General features: G+C 31.6%; 3 protein-coding genes across 3 annotated transcripts in view; 1 reads left to right on the top strand and 2 right to left on the bottom strand.

The window, feature by feature from the left end:
- zormin overlaps window positions 1-17675 on the top strand; it is a 114212-nt gene that overhangs the window by 80391 nt on the left and 16146 nt on the right. The window lies entirely within an intron of this gene.
- Window positions 26-7208, bottom strand: LOC139089185 (ovochymase-like). Its single transcript, XM_070638650.1, has 17 exons — window positions 6581-7208; window positions 6458-6517; window positions 6221-6401; window positions 5420-5578; window positions 5329-5349; window positions 5137-5260; window positions 3261-4026; window positions 3138-3197; window positions 2892-3075; window positions 2672-2827; window positions 2446-2610; window positions 1065-1753; window positions 950-1006; window positions 576-756; window positions 345-512; window positions 235-267; window positions 26-166 (listed from the first exon to the last, which is right to left on the bottom strand). The coding sequence occupies exons 1-17, from the start codon at window positions 7106-7108 to the stop codon at window positions 33-35; spliced, it is 3666 nt and encodes a 1221-aa protein (XP_070494751.1). The 5' UTR covers window positions 7109-7208; the 3' UTR covers window positions 26-32.
- LOC139089186 (transmembrane protease serine 9-like) lies at window positions 8316-16945 on the bottom strand. Its single transcript, XM_070638651.1, has 15 exons — window positions 16377-16945; window positions 16256-16315; window positions 16018-16195; window positions 15752-15957; window positions 14432-14644; window positions 14309-14368; window positions 14076-14247; window positions 13734-14014; window positions 11865-12197; window positions 11566-11803; window positions 11210-11504; window positions 9100-9133; window positions 8852-9029; window positions 8619-8795; window positions 8316-8511 (listed from the first exon to the last, which is right to left on the bottom strand). The coding sequence occupies exons 1-15, from the start codon at window positions 16911-16913 to the stop codon at window positions 8384-8386; spliced, it is 3090 nt and encodes a 1029-aa protein (XP_070494752.1). The 5' UTR covers window positions 16914-16945; the 3' UTR covers window positions 8316-8383.

A 17675-nucleotide genomic window follows, 5' to 3' on the forward strand; every position in this document is an offset into this window, starting at 1 on the left:
CAAACCAGACATTTTATAATTTTTATTATGTTTTATTCCATTAAGTCCATTTCTTTTTCAATCCAATCCAAATATTTATTGACCTTAGTGTAAATACCTGGAACTGCAGATCCACATCCTATACCAGTCGATACAACTCCATGTAAATATATCAAGGAACCTGTTTCTATGTTATTTTTGTTATGAAATTTAATCAATTATTTTGGAATGACTATTTAAATTTTATAGACTTACCACTTGGAAATTTAAGTTCATAGCTTAGAGGTCCTAAAGAAAATACACGAAAATTCATGATATTGACAATATTTAATTGTACAGACCCAAATAATTCCCAATTCACTTACCTCCAGAATCTCCTTGACAACTGTCAGCTCCTTTATAACCAATCGCACAAAAAGAATAATCTGTTATTTTCTTTGTATTTAATGATGCTTCCATAATTATGTCTTGACATTTCGTAAACGGATATTCATTGACTATAGCCTTCTGTAACCAATCTGATGTACTTTGTGCTTTAATTGTTATTAAATAATTAACTTATTTAAGTGCTTAAATTTAGAAATCAAAAAACTTACTGTTGACATCATTTCTTCCAAAACCAGCAATTGTGAAATTAATTGGCAAGTTTTCATCATTTGAGGATAAACATATTGGCTTGATATCTTTTGAGCTCGTATTGTATGGACGTTTAAGCTTTAACAAAGCAATGTCGTTATGCTTAGAAGAATGCGAGTATTTTGGATGTATTTTAAAGTACTAAATTAATTTAATGGGAAAAATTTATAAAAATTAAAATGAGTAAAAGTGGGAAAGGGTGAAAATCTGGACACAGGTCAACGTAATTCTTGGATTCTGTTGAATCAGGTCTCTAGTCAGAGCCACGAGGATCTAGGGCCGGATTATCATCCGTTTTTATATCGTGAAATTTCCGCGTATATTTCTAATTTACCTCAATATCTATATCATCTCCTTCTGAATAATCATGTTCACTAGCAACCAGCGATGTCTGTTAAAAATCAAAACTTTAGCACTAAAATGTAATACTATTTTATGAAACTTCGTACCCTTCCTAATTTAACAACTTTTGGAATGATGTTAACTTTATTAAGGCAATGTGCGGCAGTAATAACAATATCCTCGGCAATAAGTGATCCTCCACATTTGTAGTCAAATTTATCTTTTTTCGTTGAATTTTTCGGTTGATAACCAATCGCTGCAATGTATGGGAATTCTCCAACACCTGCATTTTCACCACCGACAATATTTTCACCAATTCGAACATAGGGAGTTTCATCTTTACATAAAGCTTTCTGAAACTTTGAAATCTTGAGTATCGACGGTATCAATGGCTCAACTGTATCTGTTTGATTCACTACATTGAATATCGATGGCTGAACTGTATCTGTTTGATTCACTACATTGAGTCTCGAATCAGATAATTCTGGACAGCAAACGTAAGGGTATACACCACCAAATTTACATCGATGTTTCATAATTTCTGAATATTTATGTTGTTTAAGAAGCTCTCTTGCATATTCACAATTCTGCGTTTCCTTGCAAATTCCTTTCTTATCATTATCCAAAGTACAAGCATCCCCAAGATCACGTTCATGATTGAGACTTGAGCTGGTAAAATTTATTATCAAAACAAAAACAAATACAGACAGAAACTTTAAAGAGTATAACATTGCAAAGCTTAACAAAATATTCACGAATTTTAATTGAAATTGATTGAAGGAATGCTCACGAAATACTGAGAAATTTCAATTTAGAGCATTTGATTTTATTTATTTTATTTCAAATTAGTTTTTGACTCTTCATCCCTCAATTATTCATGTGTGAGAGGAGAGAATTGAGCATAAAAATGACAAACTCAATTAGAGAGAAGAGTCTAAAGGAAATTCGAGAATTTACATTATCAATGCTAACACAAACTCGTTCTGAGCAATTGAAAACTTGACAAATTGAGTGACTAAATAAATTTTCACTTTTAATCACCGAAACTATTGAAATCAGCACATTTGATGTTGTCATCTTAATTCCTCAAAGATTACTAAATCTAAAAGTTTAAATTGTGTGGATTTTTGAAATATGAGTCGTGTCTGTGTTATCATTTTAAGCTGATAGTAAGCATCAAATACTTTCAAAGAAGTCATAACTCTTATGTCGTTTGGGAATTCCCGGAAATTTTTACTTGTTTAAATAACGTTTATTCCTTGCAGAGCTCGAAGTCGACACAGTTGGAATCGACTTTGGTCGAATCAACTCGACTCGAACTTAGTCGACTTTGCGTCGACATCATTTTTTCGAATCCAATCCGAATAGACTTGACTTGACTTCGACCTCTGAATCCTAGTCATTTAATTAATCAAGAACAAACAAAACTCAGGCATAAAAGACATAAACACATTTTTTTAAATCAACCTTTATTTTAAAATTAAATTTATTCTTGTTCCATTAAATTCAATTCCTTTTCAATCCAGTTCAGATATTTATTCACTTTTGTGTAAATTCCAGGAACTGCAGAGCCACATGAAACTCCATATGAAACAATTCCATGTAAATATGACAATTTTCCTCCTCCATGGCTCTTTTCAAAACTCAATGGACCTAAATTAAATAGATTTTGATTACTATATCCTTCATTATCCTCAAAAAGGGTTAAATTTACCTCCTGAATCACCTTGGCAGCTATCAGCACCTTTGTATCCTAATGCACAAGTTTGAGTTTCAGAAATGGTCGTTAAACCTTGCATCATTTCATTACAATCAGCATTCGACACTTCATTGACTGTTGCCTTCAGTAACCAATCAGATTTGCTTCCAGCTTTAATTAAAAAAGCATTAAATGAGAATTATCTTAAAATTTTTCAATTTATCAAAATACTTACTGTTAACATCGTTTTTTCCATATCCAATGACTGTAAAATTTGCAGGCAAGTTCACATCGTTTGTGGAAAGACAAATAGGCTTAATAAACGGAAATCGAGTGGTGTTAAAGGGACGAGCTAATTTAATCAAGGCAATATCATTAAGTTTAGTTGATCTTGAGTAATCAGGATGCAATATGACTTTCTAAATAAATCGGAATATATAAAATAAATTAAAATTATCTCCAAAATCTTGCAATTGTTCACCTCAATTTTAACATCATCACCATCGGAATAGTCTTCTTCATCAGAATCATTTAAGGCAGACTATATTAAAAATTAAAATTAATTAAATCAAATTTATGACTGAAATTCTTAAAAATCTCTTACTCGTCCAAGTTTAACAACTTCCGGAGTATATTGCTTGCCTATAAAGCAATGTGCTGCACTAATCACAACATCATGTGCAATAACTGATCCACCACAATGATATCGAATGGGATTTTCTTCCAATGGTTTCTCTTCTGCGACCTCTCTGTATCCAATAGCTGCATGGAATGGAAATTCTCCAATATCAGCTCTCTCACCACCAACAATATTCAACCCCAATTGAATTTCAGGAGTTTCATTCTCACATAAAGCTTTTTGGTATCTCGTAAGTCCTGAATCTTTTACGGGAGAAGTGAAAAATTCTTCCGAGATTGAGGCTTCTGTTGTCGTTGTAGTTGAAGCTTCAATCAAGCTGGGTTGGTCTACTTCAACTTCAATAGAAGTGATGTCATCTTCTGCAGCTTCGAAATCTGCTGCTGTGGATTTTTCAGTAGTTCTTGTTGTTTCTACAATCTTTTCTGTCGTTGGAATCTCATCAATTCTGGATACAGGAGATGGACAACAAACGTAAGGATGTCTTCCACGAAATTTACACCGATAATTCAAGATCTCTGAGTGCTTTCTCTGTCTAAATAACTGCTTCGAATATTCACATTGAATTATTTCCTTACAAGTTCCCAGTACATTATCATTTAAGACACATGTTTCACCGTAATCTAAATCATTATTTGGACTCGGACTTGTACTGACAAAATTTATAATCAAGACAAGATTTAAAGCAATCAAAACCATAAAAGTATTATGGGATATTTCCATTTCGTAATCACTGACTTATTTTCATTCACTGTTCACAGATTATCACTCAAATGTCGTTCTTAAATGTTCACAAGCAACTAAAACATTTTAGGTACGAGTGACTACTTATATTCATAAAAAATCTCTTTACATGCTCATCAACTTTCCCAGAGAGTTAATTGAGACTAATTAAATTTCTTTGGGGTTATCAGTAGTCAGCGGAGGAAGCTGAGTGGAATTGGAATTTAATTGTATTGGAAATAAAAATATATTTGTCTCGATGATAGCTGCTGTATGTGTAAAAGAGTGAAGGAGGTGGTGAAATTGTTGGCTATAGAACATCCAAATGTATAAACAGCTTTGAGGTCATTCACTTATTGCTTAACGCCCTAAGGGGGGTCAAGTAGTAGATTTTTAGCGTTACGTAATAAGTGAACGAGCCCCTAAGCTGAATATGAGTAAATTCAAATTTCAAAATTGTCCAAAAATGTCAATTTATCTCACAAAAATTCCAAATCATCCACAAACGTTATGGAATGTCTACACTGTATCTATGACACAAAATAATGGAAAGAATGTTTACACATTACAATTTGCGCGGGAATTCTCGCATTTATTTTTTATTGTTTCATTGATTGTATAAAATTATAGCTAATTAATAAGTTAAGTACAAAAATATTAAGCAAAGATTAATTACATGATTCAATATTGAAATTACATTGTAAATCAGTGGTGGACAACCTTTGATTTTTAGAGGCACATCTTAGTGGTTAGTCTCGACTGAAACTGTATACTGTAATAGGTTCAAAGCACTAGGGTGTCGCATTGCACAGGTTGACCACCACTGTTATAAATACTTTATGAATATAGAAAAGTTGACTTTTTCACAACTGTTTGACAATTGCTGTTTAATTAGTCAGTCTTAAAATTGTAGACAATAAATAAATTTTTCTCTTTTTTCATAAAAACCCATCGAAATTTAAATGCAAATATTTTAAAATTCTACTTAAAGTATTCCTTTTAAATATTAGATGTACAAAACAAACAATTAAGAACTCATTTACACTAGACATCATAGCTTGATGATTCCTTTTGACTATATACTTCATGACTTACTAATCTGATTAGTGTTGACTCTCACCCCAGTGCTGTCATTTCTTGTTCTATCCAATCTAAAAATTTGTCAACTCTTGTGTTAATTCCGGGACTGGGTGATCCACATCCAGCACCATAAGAAATGATACCATATAAATATTTTATGTCATCTTTAAAAAAATTAAAAAATATTTTAAAATCTATACCTTAAAATTATTAAAAATCAAGTAATACTCACTTTCCTCATAAATAACCGGGCCTATAATCAATAAAGTAAATTATGAAATACTTTAGGAAATTCCACCTGTTAAAATAAATATTTATATTACCTCCTGAATCTCCTTGACAAGAATCAACGCCTTTAGTGCTGTGTGTACAAAACTGCGAGTCTACAATGTCTACTTTTACATCCTTAAGTTGCTTTTTGCATTCGTCAAATTTATGTTCATTTACAATTCCCTTTAGGAGCCAGTCTGATCTTGTTTGTGCTGAAAAAAAGTAACACTTGGGTTAGGTCGGTAATATATAGGCTGGCTTGAGTCTGAATTAGAGCCGGTACTTTGTCAGAATCACAATGTTGCCGAATTTTTGATCGACTAACTAATTTGCACTATTTAGGTAAATTCTTTGTTTTAGTTCCAATTATTCTCAAACTAGTTTTCCTATAACTGCTATTAATGTGTTATCTATTGAGGTATATGATACTATTGAAGTAAATAGAGGAACTGCTATTTATTCTCATACAACAGGTTTTTGATTTATTATGGTCTATATTTTTACAATTCTCTCTTTGTAACTCACTTCTCAATTTTAAAATTGAGTTTAAAATAAAATAAATATTGAGAGGGAAATTCTCGGGGAATCCCGTCTCTCTGTTTAACTTGAGTCATACGAATATTCGAAAATATTGATTAAATATGTGTGAAACATGTTAATGTGTATAATTTGATAAACACCTAGCACTTCGGATAGTCAAGATTCAAGAGGAAAATCAACGATCAGAACTAGTTTCCTGAAAGTTTCAAGTCGAATTGTGAAAGTTTCCTACAAGCTAATTGCTTCCTTATTGTCATAGACTTGCATGAGATGTATTTACTTAGTTAAAAATAGAAAATTCACTAAATACTCACTATTTATGTCAGATGTTCCATACCCGGTCATTGTAAGACTTTCCATGGGATTTGTTGGACCTTTTGTGGCAAGACATATCGGTTTAATGAATTCTGTATATTTTACTGGCTTTTTCAGTTTTATCATTGCAATATCGTTATGACGAATTTTTCTAGAATACTGCGAATGTAGCCTTATTTTCTGAAATTATTTGAACAATAAATCAAGAAGTTATCACCTTCAAATTAGCAACTCACATCTATTTCAATATCCACTGCTGGTGCTTCATCGTCTGTATCTTCCAAGTTTAAAGATGTCTAAAATATAGAAAATTGTAAATAAATAGGAATAACTAACGAGTTATGCTGACAATTCCTTACTTTTCCTAATCTAACCATTTTTGGTATAGTATCTTTCTTGTTTGCACAATGAGCAGCTGTAATTACAATATCTTCAGCAATTAATGAGCCACCACATTTAAACTCGGTTCCATTTCCAAGTCCTTCATAACCGAGTGCAACTTGATATGGAAATTCTCCAACCACAGCTTTAATTCCACTAATAATATGGTCATCGATTTTTAATTGTTTTTTTGGATTTATACACAATGCTTTAATAAATTTTGGATTTCTATTTATTTCTAGAGGACCTTCTTGTGGACAACAAACAATTGATCTTTTTCCTATAAATCGACATCGCACAATTTCTGATGTCTGTTTTGTGTCAAATAATTTTTTGACTGTTTCACAATTTGATATTTCTGAGCATATTCCTAGTTGGTTATTTCTTAATTCACATGTGTCACCTAAAGTTCTCTCAGAATTATCAGGATTGTTAGCACAGTCAGCTGAAACAATTAGCACATTAATTGCAATCAATATTAGCATTTTATCACTAAATATTTTCATTTTAAAGCCGTTAAACTTCAACAAAAACAAGTCTTTTTATTTTCATTAACTTCACGACTTTGATGTTGCTTCTTCGATCGCTCTTTTGCTATTAACACGCTTAGTGCTATGAAAAAAATGACAAGACTCTCTCAATAATCATGCAGTTATATACTAATGTCTTTCATTCTCAATTCTGTAAAGAGACAAATTTCTTGGAAATCTCATTTTTTTCTCCATTGTTAACTTAATGTTATCGTATTCTCTTTTTGATCAAGCACGTGGTAGCTTTGAAAGCTTAAGTGGTTGATGATTCTTAGTCATCCATACTCATTGAGAGTATTTTTGTGAAAAACTATTGAAGCACGAGCATGCGTCAAACATATTTCGGCATTGGTTCTGTTTGACGTAAAATTTTATTACTTTTGTACGTCCTAAAACCTCTTCCATAAATGGAAGTGGGAAGGAGATTTCGTCTTAAAATTGAAGTTGGCAAGCCCATTTCGATGACCATCAATAGAAGACAGCATATTGATAACTCTAAAGCTTAAAGCTCCTCAGGAGTGGTTCAAAGACGTGACTAATAAAGAATGTCTTCCTTTAATTATTGTAACGTGACTAAGTCACAATTCCTCTTCATTTGAGTTCAAATCTGAGAATTGGAATTAGTAACTATTTAATTTCTATATTTATATTCATACAGTGATGTAAGGCATATGTGGCTTTCCCATTTATAATGACACCTGATGTATAACTAATGGATTTCTGGTTTTATCAAAGTTTTTAACATTTTATTCAAATGAATACAATATTGAGCGATTACTGTAACCATGCTCCAAGGTGGAACTTAGGTTTCAACAAAACGCTGTAAAACTGATTCTGATGCTGGCTCTGTCACTTAGTTTTTACAAATTCTCTGTCCACACGTTGAGCTGACATTCTTTCATCACTATTCTGTCTCATGAAGCTTCAGGAAGTATTTTCCCTTGCGGATTTCAATCTAGGCGGTGTAGCAAACTTGTGTCTCTGTCTCAGTATTAGCATTCTTTGTACAAAGTGAATATTCAATCCAGCTAACATTATTAAATGAAGAAAAATTGTGAGACTTTGTAAAATTTTAGAATTTACAATTTTAGAATTTACTCGTCTGCTGACGAGCCTTTAAGGATTTTGAACTCTAATCTAGAATAATTTTAAATAAATTTTCAATCGAAATTTGGTTTTGCAGTTTATATTTATTCAGTCTCTTACAAATTTGAGTATCAAGTATTTACATTTTCTTAATAAATTATCAATTTAATCTATGTTTGTCATTACTTCATCAATCCAGTCGAGATATTTGTTAACTTTTGTATATACTACGACATTAAATGGTCCATTTGGTATTCCATAAGATGTGATTCCGTAGAGAAAAGGCACGCTGTCTATAATGAGATTGAGAAGCTTTAAATTATCTTGAGCTTATCTATTAACCTTAATTATTAGTGAACGACTTCATGTCTTTCCAAAAATTAAAGCGATTATTACTTACTTTCCTCGTAGTTCATCGGATTGCCAGCTACTTTCAAGCTCTTATTTTCGGAACTACTTAAAACACAAATTTGTGAATCATTGGTTTGATTACTAATGGCATTCAACATTGTTAAACAATTGTCAATTGATTCTTGATATATTGTTTCTTTAATAAGCCAAGTTAAGTTTCCAGATTCTGTAAATTAAGAAAAATTAGATTCAAAATTGACTTTATAAAGTAAAATTACTTACTATTTGGATTTGGAATTTCAAAATCTATAAGATTAAACTCTTTGGGTAGATTATCATCACTTCTTGAAAGACAAATTGTATCAACAAGTTCTGAGAGAATTGCTGGTTTTTTGAGCTTTATTATAGCAATATCATTCTGTTTAGTTACGTTTGAATAATTTGGATGAATATTTACGTTCTGAGAATGACAAAAATTATTTTGGGAATTTCTTATTCTAGATTTCCTGTTTTACACTTTTATGACCTACCTCAACTTCAATAACTTCAGCTGGTTTATCATCTAATGAATCATTCAGACCGAGATGTGTCTACGTAAGATGGAAATTAAAGACATCTTAAGGATGCTGACAATCAATCATGTCTAAGTTTAAATTGTTTTTTTTCCAAATAACACAAATTAGATAATCAATCGAAATTTCAATTCCAGACCGGCATGGCTCTGACTTTGCGAGACCATGTCAAAGTCAAACCGACTTGTTGCTGGAATTTCCATCGATTGATTAACGTGTGCTACACGGCTAACTAATTAAGAACACTTCTGAAGAAGTCAAACACTCACCCTACTCAAACCAGCCATCATCGGCCTTGAATCATCCATGCTAACACAAGAAGCAGTAGTTAGAACTATATTTTCAGCAATTAATGAGCCACTGCATCTTATTTCCATCATGCCATCTTCTTTTTTATATCCAAGTGCAACATAATAATAAAATTCTTCAGTCTTTGCCTTCATTTGCATTTTGTCACGAGAAAATTTATTTTTGCATAAATCTAGTTCAAGTTTTAAAGATTCCATTAATTTTGGACAGCAAACTAATGGTATTTTACCCCTAAATCGACAATGAACAATCTCTGAAGTCTTTTTTGATCGAAATAATTCTTTTGCATGTTCACATTTCATAATTTCCTCACAAAATCCTCGCTGATTATCTTTCAAGTAGCATATATCGCCTAGATCCTTTTCTGAGTTGTCAAATTTATCTGATGCAGCAATTACAGCATGAATCATTGATGAAATTGTTAAATAAATCATCACAAAAAATATTTTATCCATTTTTGACGCTTAAATATTAATTAAAGTCACTAATTTAAATTCGCAAGGCACGACTTTCCCTTTTTAGCATTTATCAAAATGATTCTCTCTATTTGGACACAAGTTGAAGGCACAAAACTTGAAAATTAAATGAAACCTCTCTTTCAAAAAGCGAATCTATTTATCATCAAGTTTTTCTCATTTTTGATTCCAGTCAGAGACAAGTTTGAGATCAAAAAGATTCCCAAAATACTCAAAAATGTGATATGCAAATTCTATAAAACTGGATTTTGAATCGTAAAATTTCTAGTCATTCATGTTCTCCTTTTGCATAATTAATCGATGATTTACTGATTATCAACGCCTTATTTAAGTTATTTTTAGATTCACCGGCATTTTTTGCATGAATGACCAAAAATTAAAATAATCTTACACATCCACTGATTTATTTTCATTCATTCGATTTGTAAAAATTTGCATATTTCTCTTAGCGTAAAGAGTTTCGTGACGTAGATCGAAACAGCTATAGTATGTTATGCTGTGTTAAATGTACGAAATGTTATCCACAATGACGTACTTACATTTGTGTGAATTGATCTTTTAAGGAAAAATTGAAGCACAGCAATAAAGCATAAAATATATTAAGTAAAAAGAAAGTTCAGATAAATGCGTACAGTTCGTTGATGTAAATCCAAGACTTGTGACTTTATATCGAGTTTTATAGCACAATTGCGTTATTAAGGGAGAGACAATTGGTTTCAATCGATTCAAACGGAAGTGAAAGGTTTTTTGAACTTTTAAGGCGATTTTTTGATAAATTATGATTAGTTAGGTCCGAGAATTACGTGAGTACGTGACAGCTGAATTATGATAAGTTAGGTCAAAAGTATATTAAATTAAGGTCTGACAAAGAAAGTCTTCAACATCAATAAATTTACAACTCTTCAAAGAGAACTTTCAATCTAGAACATTTCATTTCCAGCTTCGTTACAGGATTAATTTATAGTTCGCATTTAATTTATGGACGTCAACAACTATGTAGAAAGACTTATCTTCTTTTAGATAACAATTCACTGTAAATCACTGATAATCTGAATACAAAGTTTATTGAATGGATATAAGAAATATTTTAAACAATTAACCATATGCTCCCAAAAACTAACAAGATCAACTAAATCACAAATCAGAATTTAATTTTTCAAAATAATTTATTTTATAAATATTTAATACTTTACATTTGTAAGAATTCTACAATACTATCATTATCACATTCAGGAGGGAGTAAAGCTTCTATCCAAGCATAAAGTTTAATTTATTCAAATTTATTCATTACTTTTTCAATCCAGTCCAGGTATCTTGTGACCTTTGTATACACTCCTGGAAGTGTTTGAGAACCACATGCAATACCAAATGACGTAATTCCATACAAATAGTTTATATTATTCTTCTCGTAAAAAAGAGGACCTCCTGAGTCTCCTTGACATGCATCAACTCCTTTTTCACCTAAGGCACATATTTGAGAATCGATTATTTTAAATTTTATTGCATAATCTGATTTGCATTTGTCGTGTGGACTTTCACGTAATTTTCCTTTTAGAAGCCAGTCTGATCTTCTCTTTTCTGTAATAAAGTTTTAAAAATATTAAAATATTTTAATTTAAACCTAATTAAAATTATTTACTCTCAGAAGATACTGTTCCAAAACCAGTAACGATGAAGTCTTTTGGAGCATCTGAGTCTTTACTTGCAAGACAAATTGTTCCAACTGAGTCAGATGGACTGAATGGCTTTTCCAGCTTTATTATTGCAATGTCGTTGTGTTTTGTCTGAGTTCTATGATTTGGATGGATTTCAATAGCCTTAATTTTAATGTCCTGATGTTTTGATTCATCATCTTCATCATTCAAGTCTAAGGTTGTCTAAATGATTAAAAATTGATTTTAAAATGGATTTCGGGATTTTATAAAATTTTAAACTTACTCTGCCTATTCGAACGATTATTGGCTGATTATTCTTTATCTTAACACAATGTGCAGCAGTCAATACAATGTCATCAGCAATCAATGATCCTCCACAATCAAATTGCAATTTATTTTGTTTCTTTTCAACATATCCTAAAGCAACTTGGAATGGAAATTCAGCTACTCCTGCCTTTTCACCATTAATTATGTGATCATCAATTTTCATACGATTACGATCATTTTTGCAGAGTGCTTTTTGAAATTTTGTAGGTGCTTTAATGACTAGTGATGATGGTTGTAATGGTTGAGGATGAGTAGGGCAACATATCATCACTTTTCCAACTCCTTCACACTTTATGATTTGTGATATGTTGGATTTATAGTGTTTGTACGCATAGTCACATTTCCATAATTCTTCACAAACTCCTACTTTGTTATCTTTAGTTACACACTTTTCTCTATTATCAATCTCATTTTCAAAATATACTCTGTAGTCACGTATATACTTGCAGTTTATATAGTTAAGACTCAATATAGTAAAAATCACAACTTTATTACTGAACATATTCTTTGTTTATGTTTAATTAACTTTACACAACGGAGTATTGGCTATCAATGATGGTTTTCTCAAAATTATCATCCTTTTTATAACAACTTCTTTTCAAGGTGATTGTTATCTTCATCTTCTCGCATGGACGCAAGCATTTTAGATAAACTGGAATTTATGTTACTCATGCTTTTCTTTATGTGTGCTATCCTTTGATGACGATGATATCTTCTCTTTTGATGACGACGAACAACAGTAAATGATCAGTCTAAAAATAAATAGAAGTGAATTTAAATTTAAAAATCCCAAAAATTCCAAGAAATATTGCAAAAACAAGGAAAACTCACAAACTCTCCTTTGGAGACTACAAGCAAATACGTCAATATAAAGAACGAATGACATGTATAGCTTTCGTAAGACATATTGTAGGAAATCAGGAAATTATTTATTGCTTGATAAGGCTTGATATCATAAATTAAACAAGAGGAAGAAGTAGAAGCTAAGGTCCCTTAATAACTCAGTTGACAAGGTGCAGATCACAAAAGTTTGTGTTGAATTTGGAATTTCGGGTTCAAATCTCACCACCAGCCTAGTGATTTTAGATACTTTAGCTTATTAGGAATAACTGTTTAAGACGTAAAACTAAAAATTGGGCAGCGTCAGATATTAGAGCGAATCGTGAATGATGTAGTAAATAGACAAGAAAAGATACGAGAGCCGTAAATTCACCATGTAAGGGGTTCTATTGCATACTGTAACTTAGTGATAAATTTGAACGAGACTTGACATGCACAAATGTTCAAATATCCAGAATTTATAATTAGCTGGAAACACAAATACATAATATAGTTTTCAGTTAAAATTGAAGCACTTTAAGGGGATCGAAAATATTTAAAAGCAAGCAAATGATATAAGGATTTAGGAGCAACGCTGTTCCTGTTAAGCTCAAACAGTTAAAATTTATTAACTTTCACCGAACCATCGGTTGAAACCTTTCTTATTAATGCAATGAAATAAATTTCAACAAATTCAGTTTCTTGGTGTCATTTCTTAGTGCAACTTGAAATGGAAATTCTGCAATTTCAATTTTTGAAGACGATTTTTCGATAGATTTTGATAAGTAGCTTGGGATATAATGGAATTACTCAGCATTTTTTGAAAACTGGATAATATACAAGCCTCTTAATCAGACTTACTAAAGATAGTCAAAAGCTAATAATACATCTGGTCAAATCAATAAAATCACAAATCAGAATTTCAATTTTTCATTTTTATTTATTCAATAAATAATTATATTAATATTTAATTGATTACATACATTTATTCAAATTTATTCATTACTTTTTCAATCCAGTCCAGGTATCTTGTGACCTTTGTATACACACCTGGTAGAAAACCACATCCAAGACCATACGACGTAATTCCATACAAATAATTTATATTATTTTTCTCATAAAAAAGAGGTCCTCCTGAATCTCCTTCACATGCATCAACTCCTTTTCCACCCAAGGCACACATTTGAGAATCAATTATTTCAAATCTTATTGCAAAATCTGATTTGCATTTGTCGTGTGGACTTTCGCGTACTTTTCCTTTTAGAAGCCAGTCTGACCTTTTGTTTGCTGTAATTAAATTTTAAAAATATTAAAATATTTCAATTTAAACCAAACTAAAATTATTTACTATTGGTAGATATTGTTCCAAAACCAGTAACAATGAAGTCTTTTGGAGCATCTTTACTTGCAAGACAAATTGTTCCAACTGAGTCTGATGGACTGAAAGGCTTTTCAAGCTTTATTATTGCAATGTCGTTGTGTTTTATCTGAGTTCTATAATTTGGATGGATTTCAATAGCCTGTAATGGATTTGGATTTTTAGTTACTGGAAAAAAACTTACTTCCTTATGAATTTCGTACCTTAATTTTAATGTCCTGATGCTTTGATTCATCATCTTCATCATCAAGGTCTAAGGATGTCTAATCGATAGGAAATTGATTTTAAATTGAAATAGGAATTAGATAAAATAATTTTAAACTTACTCTGCCTATTCGAACCATTATTGGCTGTTTTCCCTTTTTATTAACACAATGTGCAGCAGTCAGTACAATGTCATCAGCAATCAATGATCCTCCACAATCAAATAACAATTTATTTTGTTTCTTTTCGAAATATCCTAAAGCAACTTGGAATGGAAATTCAGCTACTTCTGCCTTTCCTCCATTAATTATGTGATCATCAATTTTCACACGACCCTTAACATTTTTGCATAGCGCATTTTGGAATTTTGTAGGTCTTTTAACTACTAGTGATGATGATTGATGATAGTTTGGATAATGGATAACATAATTCTCTTCATAATATTTTTTTCTATGCCTACAAGGTGATTTTGGACCACCTCGAATAACTATGGATTCACTTATGTAAATACAACTTACGAGTATCAATATATTAAAAATCACAACTTTGTTACTGAACATATTTTTTGTTTATGCTTATTGAACTTTCCACAGCGGAGAATTGGATATCAATGATGATTCTCTGAAAATGTTCATCCTTTTTATATCAACTTCTTTCCAACATGCGTATTGCCTCATACTTTCACATGGACGCAAGCATTTTAAAATGTTCTTAATGTGTGGGTTATATATTCTGCTTTGATGACGTTAAATAACTGTAAATGGTCAGTCTAAAAATAAATTCCTTGATGATTCAAACCAAATCCAGCATCAAGTCACAGCCACAGTCCAAATTTTGATCTCGATTTGTGAAATTTGGCAACATCTGAGGGAACAGGACATGTATCTCAATTGATCTGTGCGGCCAGTGAAATCAGTTAACAAATACAAATGCATTTTCTATTGCTGCAGGGCTGATCACTCAGCATTACGTATTAAGTGGATATTAAGAATTTAAACTTTAATATTTATTATTTATTAAGACAAATTTCATTTTATTTGAATTATTGCTTAATTAGATCCATCATTGATAGATGGATGCACAAGCAATTAAATTTATCAAATCTGAGCATTAAAAGCTTCGAATTTTCTTTTCAAAATCAGACATTGTTTCTTCAATCCAATCGAAGAACTTATTGACTCTTGTATAGATTGCTGGAAAATCTCCGTGGAAATGTGGAAAATCTTGGAAAAATCTATGAAAATTATTCACCTGAAAATACAGTGAAACACCGAAAAAAATAACCAAAAAACTCTTAAAATTAATCAGTAAAAAACATAACATTTATATATGGTTTTTGCCATATTTAAAATATTAGGCATGAAAATCCAACGGATGTGATAGCATACTCAATGAGTGTGCTCTTGAGTATGCTCATTGAGCCATGCTCAACTTTATGTCACATGAAGATAGCGAATGTTATTTTTCTCATAAAATAAAGGACCTCCTGAATCTCCATCACATGTGTCGACTCCTTCGTCACTTATGGCACAAAACTGTGAATCAACAATTTTGAATCTTGATTGATTTTCTTCATACTTCTTCTTGCATTTTTCAAGTGGATATTCAGTCACTCTTCCTTTAAGCAACCAATCTGATTTTTTGAAGTCTATTAATAAAATAAATGAAATTAATAAGATTATCTAGCAAATGTAAAGACTGAACTTACTGTCTGTACTAATTCGTCCAAATCCTGTAACTGTAAATTCATTTGATTTAATATCATCTGTAGATGAGAGACAAATGGTACTAACAGAATCCGAAAACTCAACAGGACTTCTTAACTTGATCAAAGCAATGTCATTATGACGAGTTGACCTTGTATAGTTTGGATGTATTTCTATGGTCTGTAGAATAAATTATAATTGTATATTTCTGTTATGCATCTTTAATCTTGTATGACTTACATCAATATCAATATCTTGAGCTTCTGTTTCATCATATTCATCAGTTAAATCAAGAGATGTCTACAATTATAGAATAAATATTAATATCAAGCAATTGATGAATTCCAAGCTTTATTCTTACTCTTCCCAATCTAATTATTGTCGGTTGATCCTTCTCTCGATTTACGCAGTGAGCAGCCGTTAATACAACATCATCAGCAATCAATGATCCACCACATCTGAAACTCCAATCCAATCCACTTTGACTTTCGTATCCTAATGCAACTTGAAATGGAAACTCTCCAACTCCAGCTTTTTCGCCATTAAGAACGTGATCATCAATTATAAGCTTAGATGGGATATTCTGGCACAATGCATTTTGAAACTTTTTTGAGGTCTTTTTGATGTGTTTTGTGATGTATGAAGTTTTAGATGATGGACAGCATACAAATCGAACCTTGCCGACTGACTTGCATTTTGTTATTTCTGCCGATCTTCTTAAGTTGTACAATTTCTGAGCCGACTCACATAACTTAAAATCTAGACAGTATCCAGGTTCATTGTTCTTTGTTACACATTTTTCATCAATGGAATTGTCAGAATTGGCCCTTTCGTAATTAAAGGCTTCACAGATTGATGCACTTAAAGCAGTCAAAAGTAATAAATTCACGAACAGCATTTTTTCTAATTTTTGTCTCTTGTCAAACTCAACAACTCGAGATATTGGAATATAATGAGAATTCTCTCTAAACTATCTTCCTTTAAATACATATCTAACATTTTCATCTCGTTTCATCTCCAAAAAAAATCCCAAATATACGTAAATTTTTGATATTTCTTTACGAATAGTGGAAATCAAATTCTCCGCGCAACAATAACATAACTCGTTTGTAGCGTCTTAAAACTGTCTCTTGAATCTATGACGACACGAAAGAATAATAGGTGGGTCAATGAAGTTGAAGATGAGATAGCTTTTTTTGGTACGCATTTGCATTTACGTTTTACGTTAAGCTTTGTGCTGGCGTTGTGACGTTTGTGTAGTTTTAATTTCTTTAATAAAATATATGCGCGTTCGTAAAAATGTTCACAGTTCTGACGTCAAAATACTTTCATGCTGCAAATATATTTAAATTTCGTATGGTAACGCATTTTACATGCTTGTTTGCGTAAGAAGGCTTGTTGTAAGACATTAATCTTGATAACTAATGGGTCAACCAAAGGTAGAAGTCGAGTCGAGTCGATTTTATTTTGTAATCGACTTCGAGTCGATTCAAGTCGGCTTCATTTTTTTAAGTCGACTTTGAGTCGACTCGATTCGGTTTGAATAGAGTTCAGTCGACGCAAGTCGACCTTAAGTGTGTCAACTTCAAACTCTAATGTCAACTAGGACACCAGATAAAGGAAAATACGTCACACAAATATTATGAGGTTCAAGCTGCTT

This window comes from Chironomus tepperi, unplaced genomic scaffold, assembly GCF_022539635.2.
Source record: "Chironomus tepperi strain 1889 unplaced genomic scaffold, CSIRO-AGI_Ctep_v1 contig_176, whole genome shotgun sequence".
Classification (NCBI taxonomy): Eukaryota; Metazoa; Arthropoda; class Insecta; order Diptera; family Chironomidae; genus Chironomus; species Chironomus tepperi.

Bases quoted from the DNA above. Each gene is read 5' to 3' on its own strand.
- LOC139089185 (XM_070638650.1), bottom strand. From the start codon at position 7,108: ATGAAAATATTTAGTGATAAAATGCTAATATTGATTGCAATTAATGTG. The intron at 2,828-2,891 runs GTAAGTATTTTG...TTTTAATTAAAG, and splicing joins TGGAAAAAACGATGTTAACA to CTGGAAGCAAATCTGATTGG. The intron at 268-344 runs GTAAGTGAATTG...TATTTTCTTTAG, and splicing joins TTGTCAAGGAGATTCTGGAG to GACCTCTAAGCTATGAACTT.
- LOC139089186 (XM_070638651.1), bottom strand. From the start codon at position 16,913: ATGCTGTTCGTGAATTTATTACTTTTGACTGCTTTAAGTGCATCAATC. The intron at 16,196-16,255 runs GTAAGTCATACA...TTTATTCTACAG, and splicing joins CTCAAGATATTGATATTGAT to ACCATAGAAATACATCCAAA. The intron at 14,369-14,431 runs GTAAGTTTAAAA...CCTATCGATTAG, and splicing joins TAATGGTTCGAATAGGCAGA to ACATCCTTAGACCTTGATGA.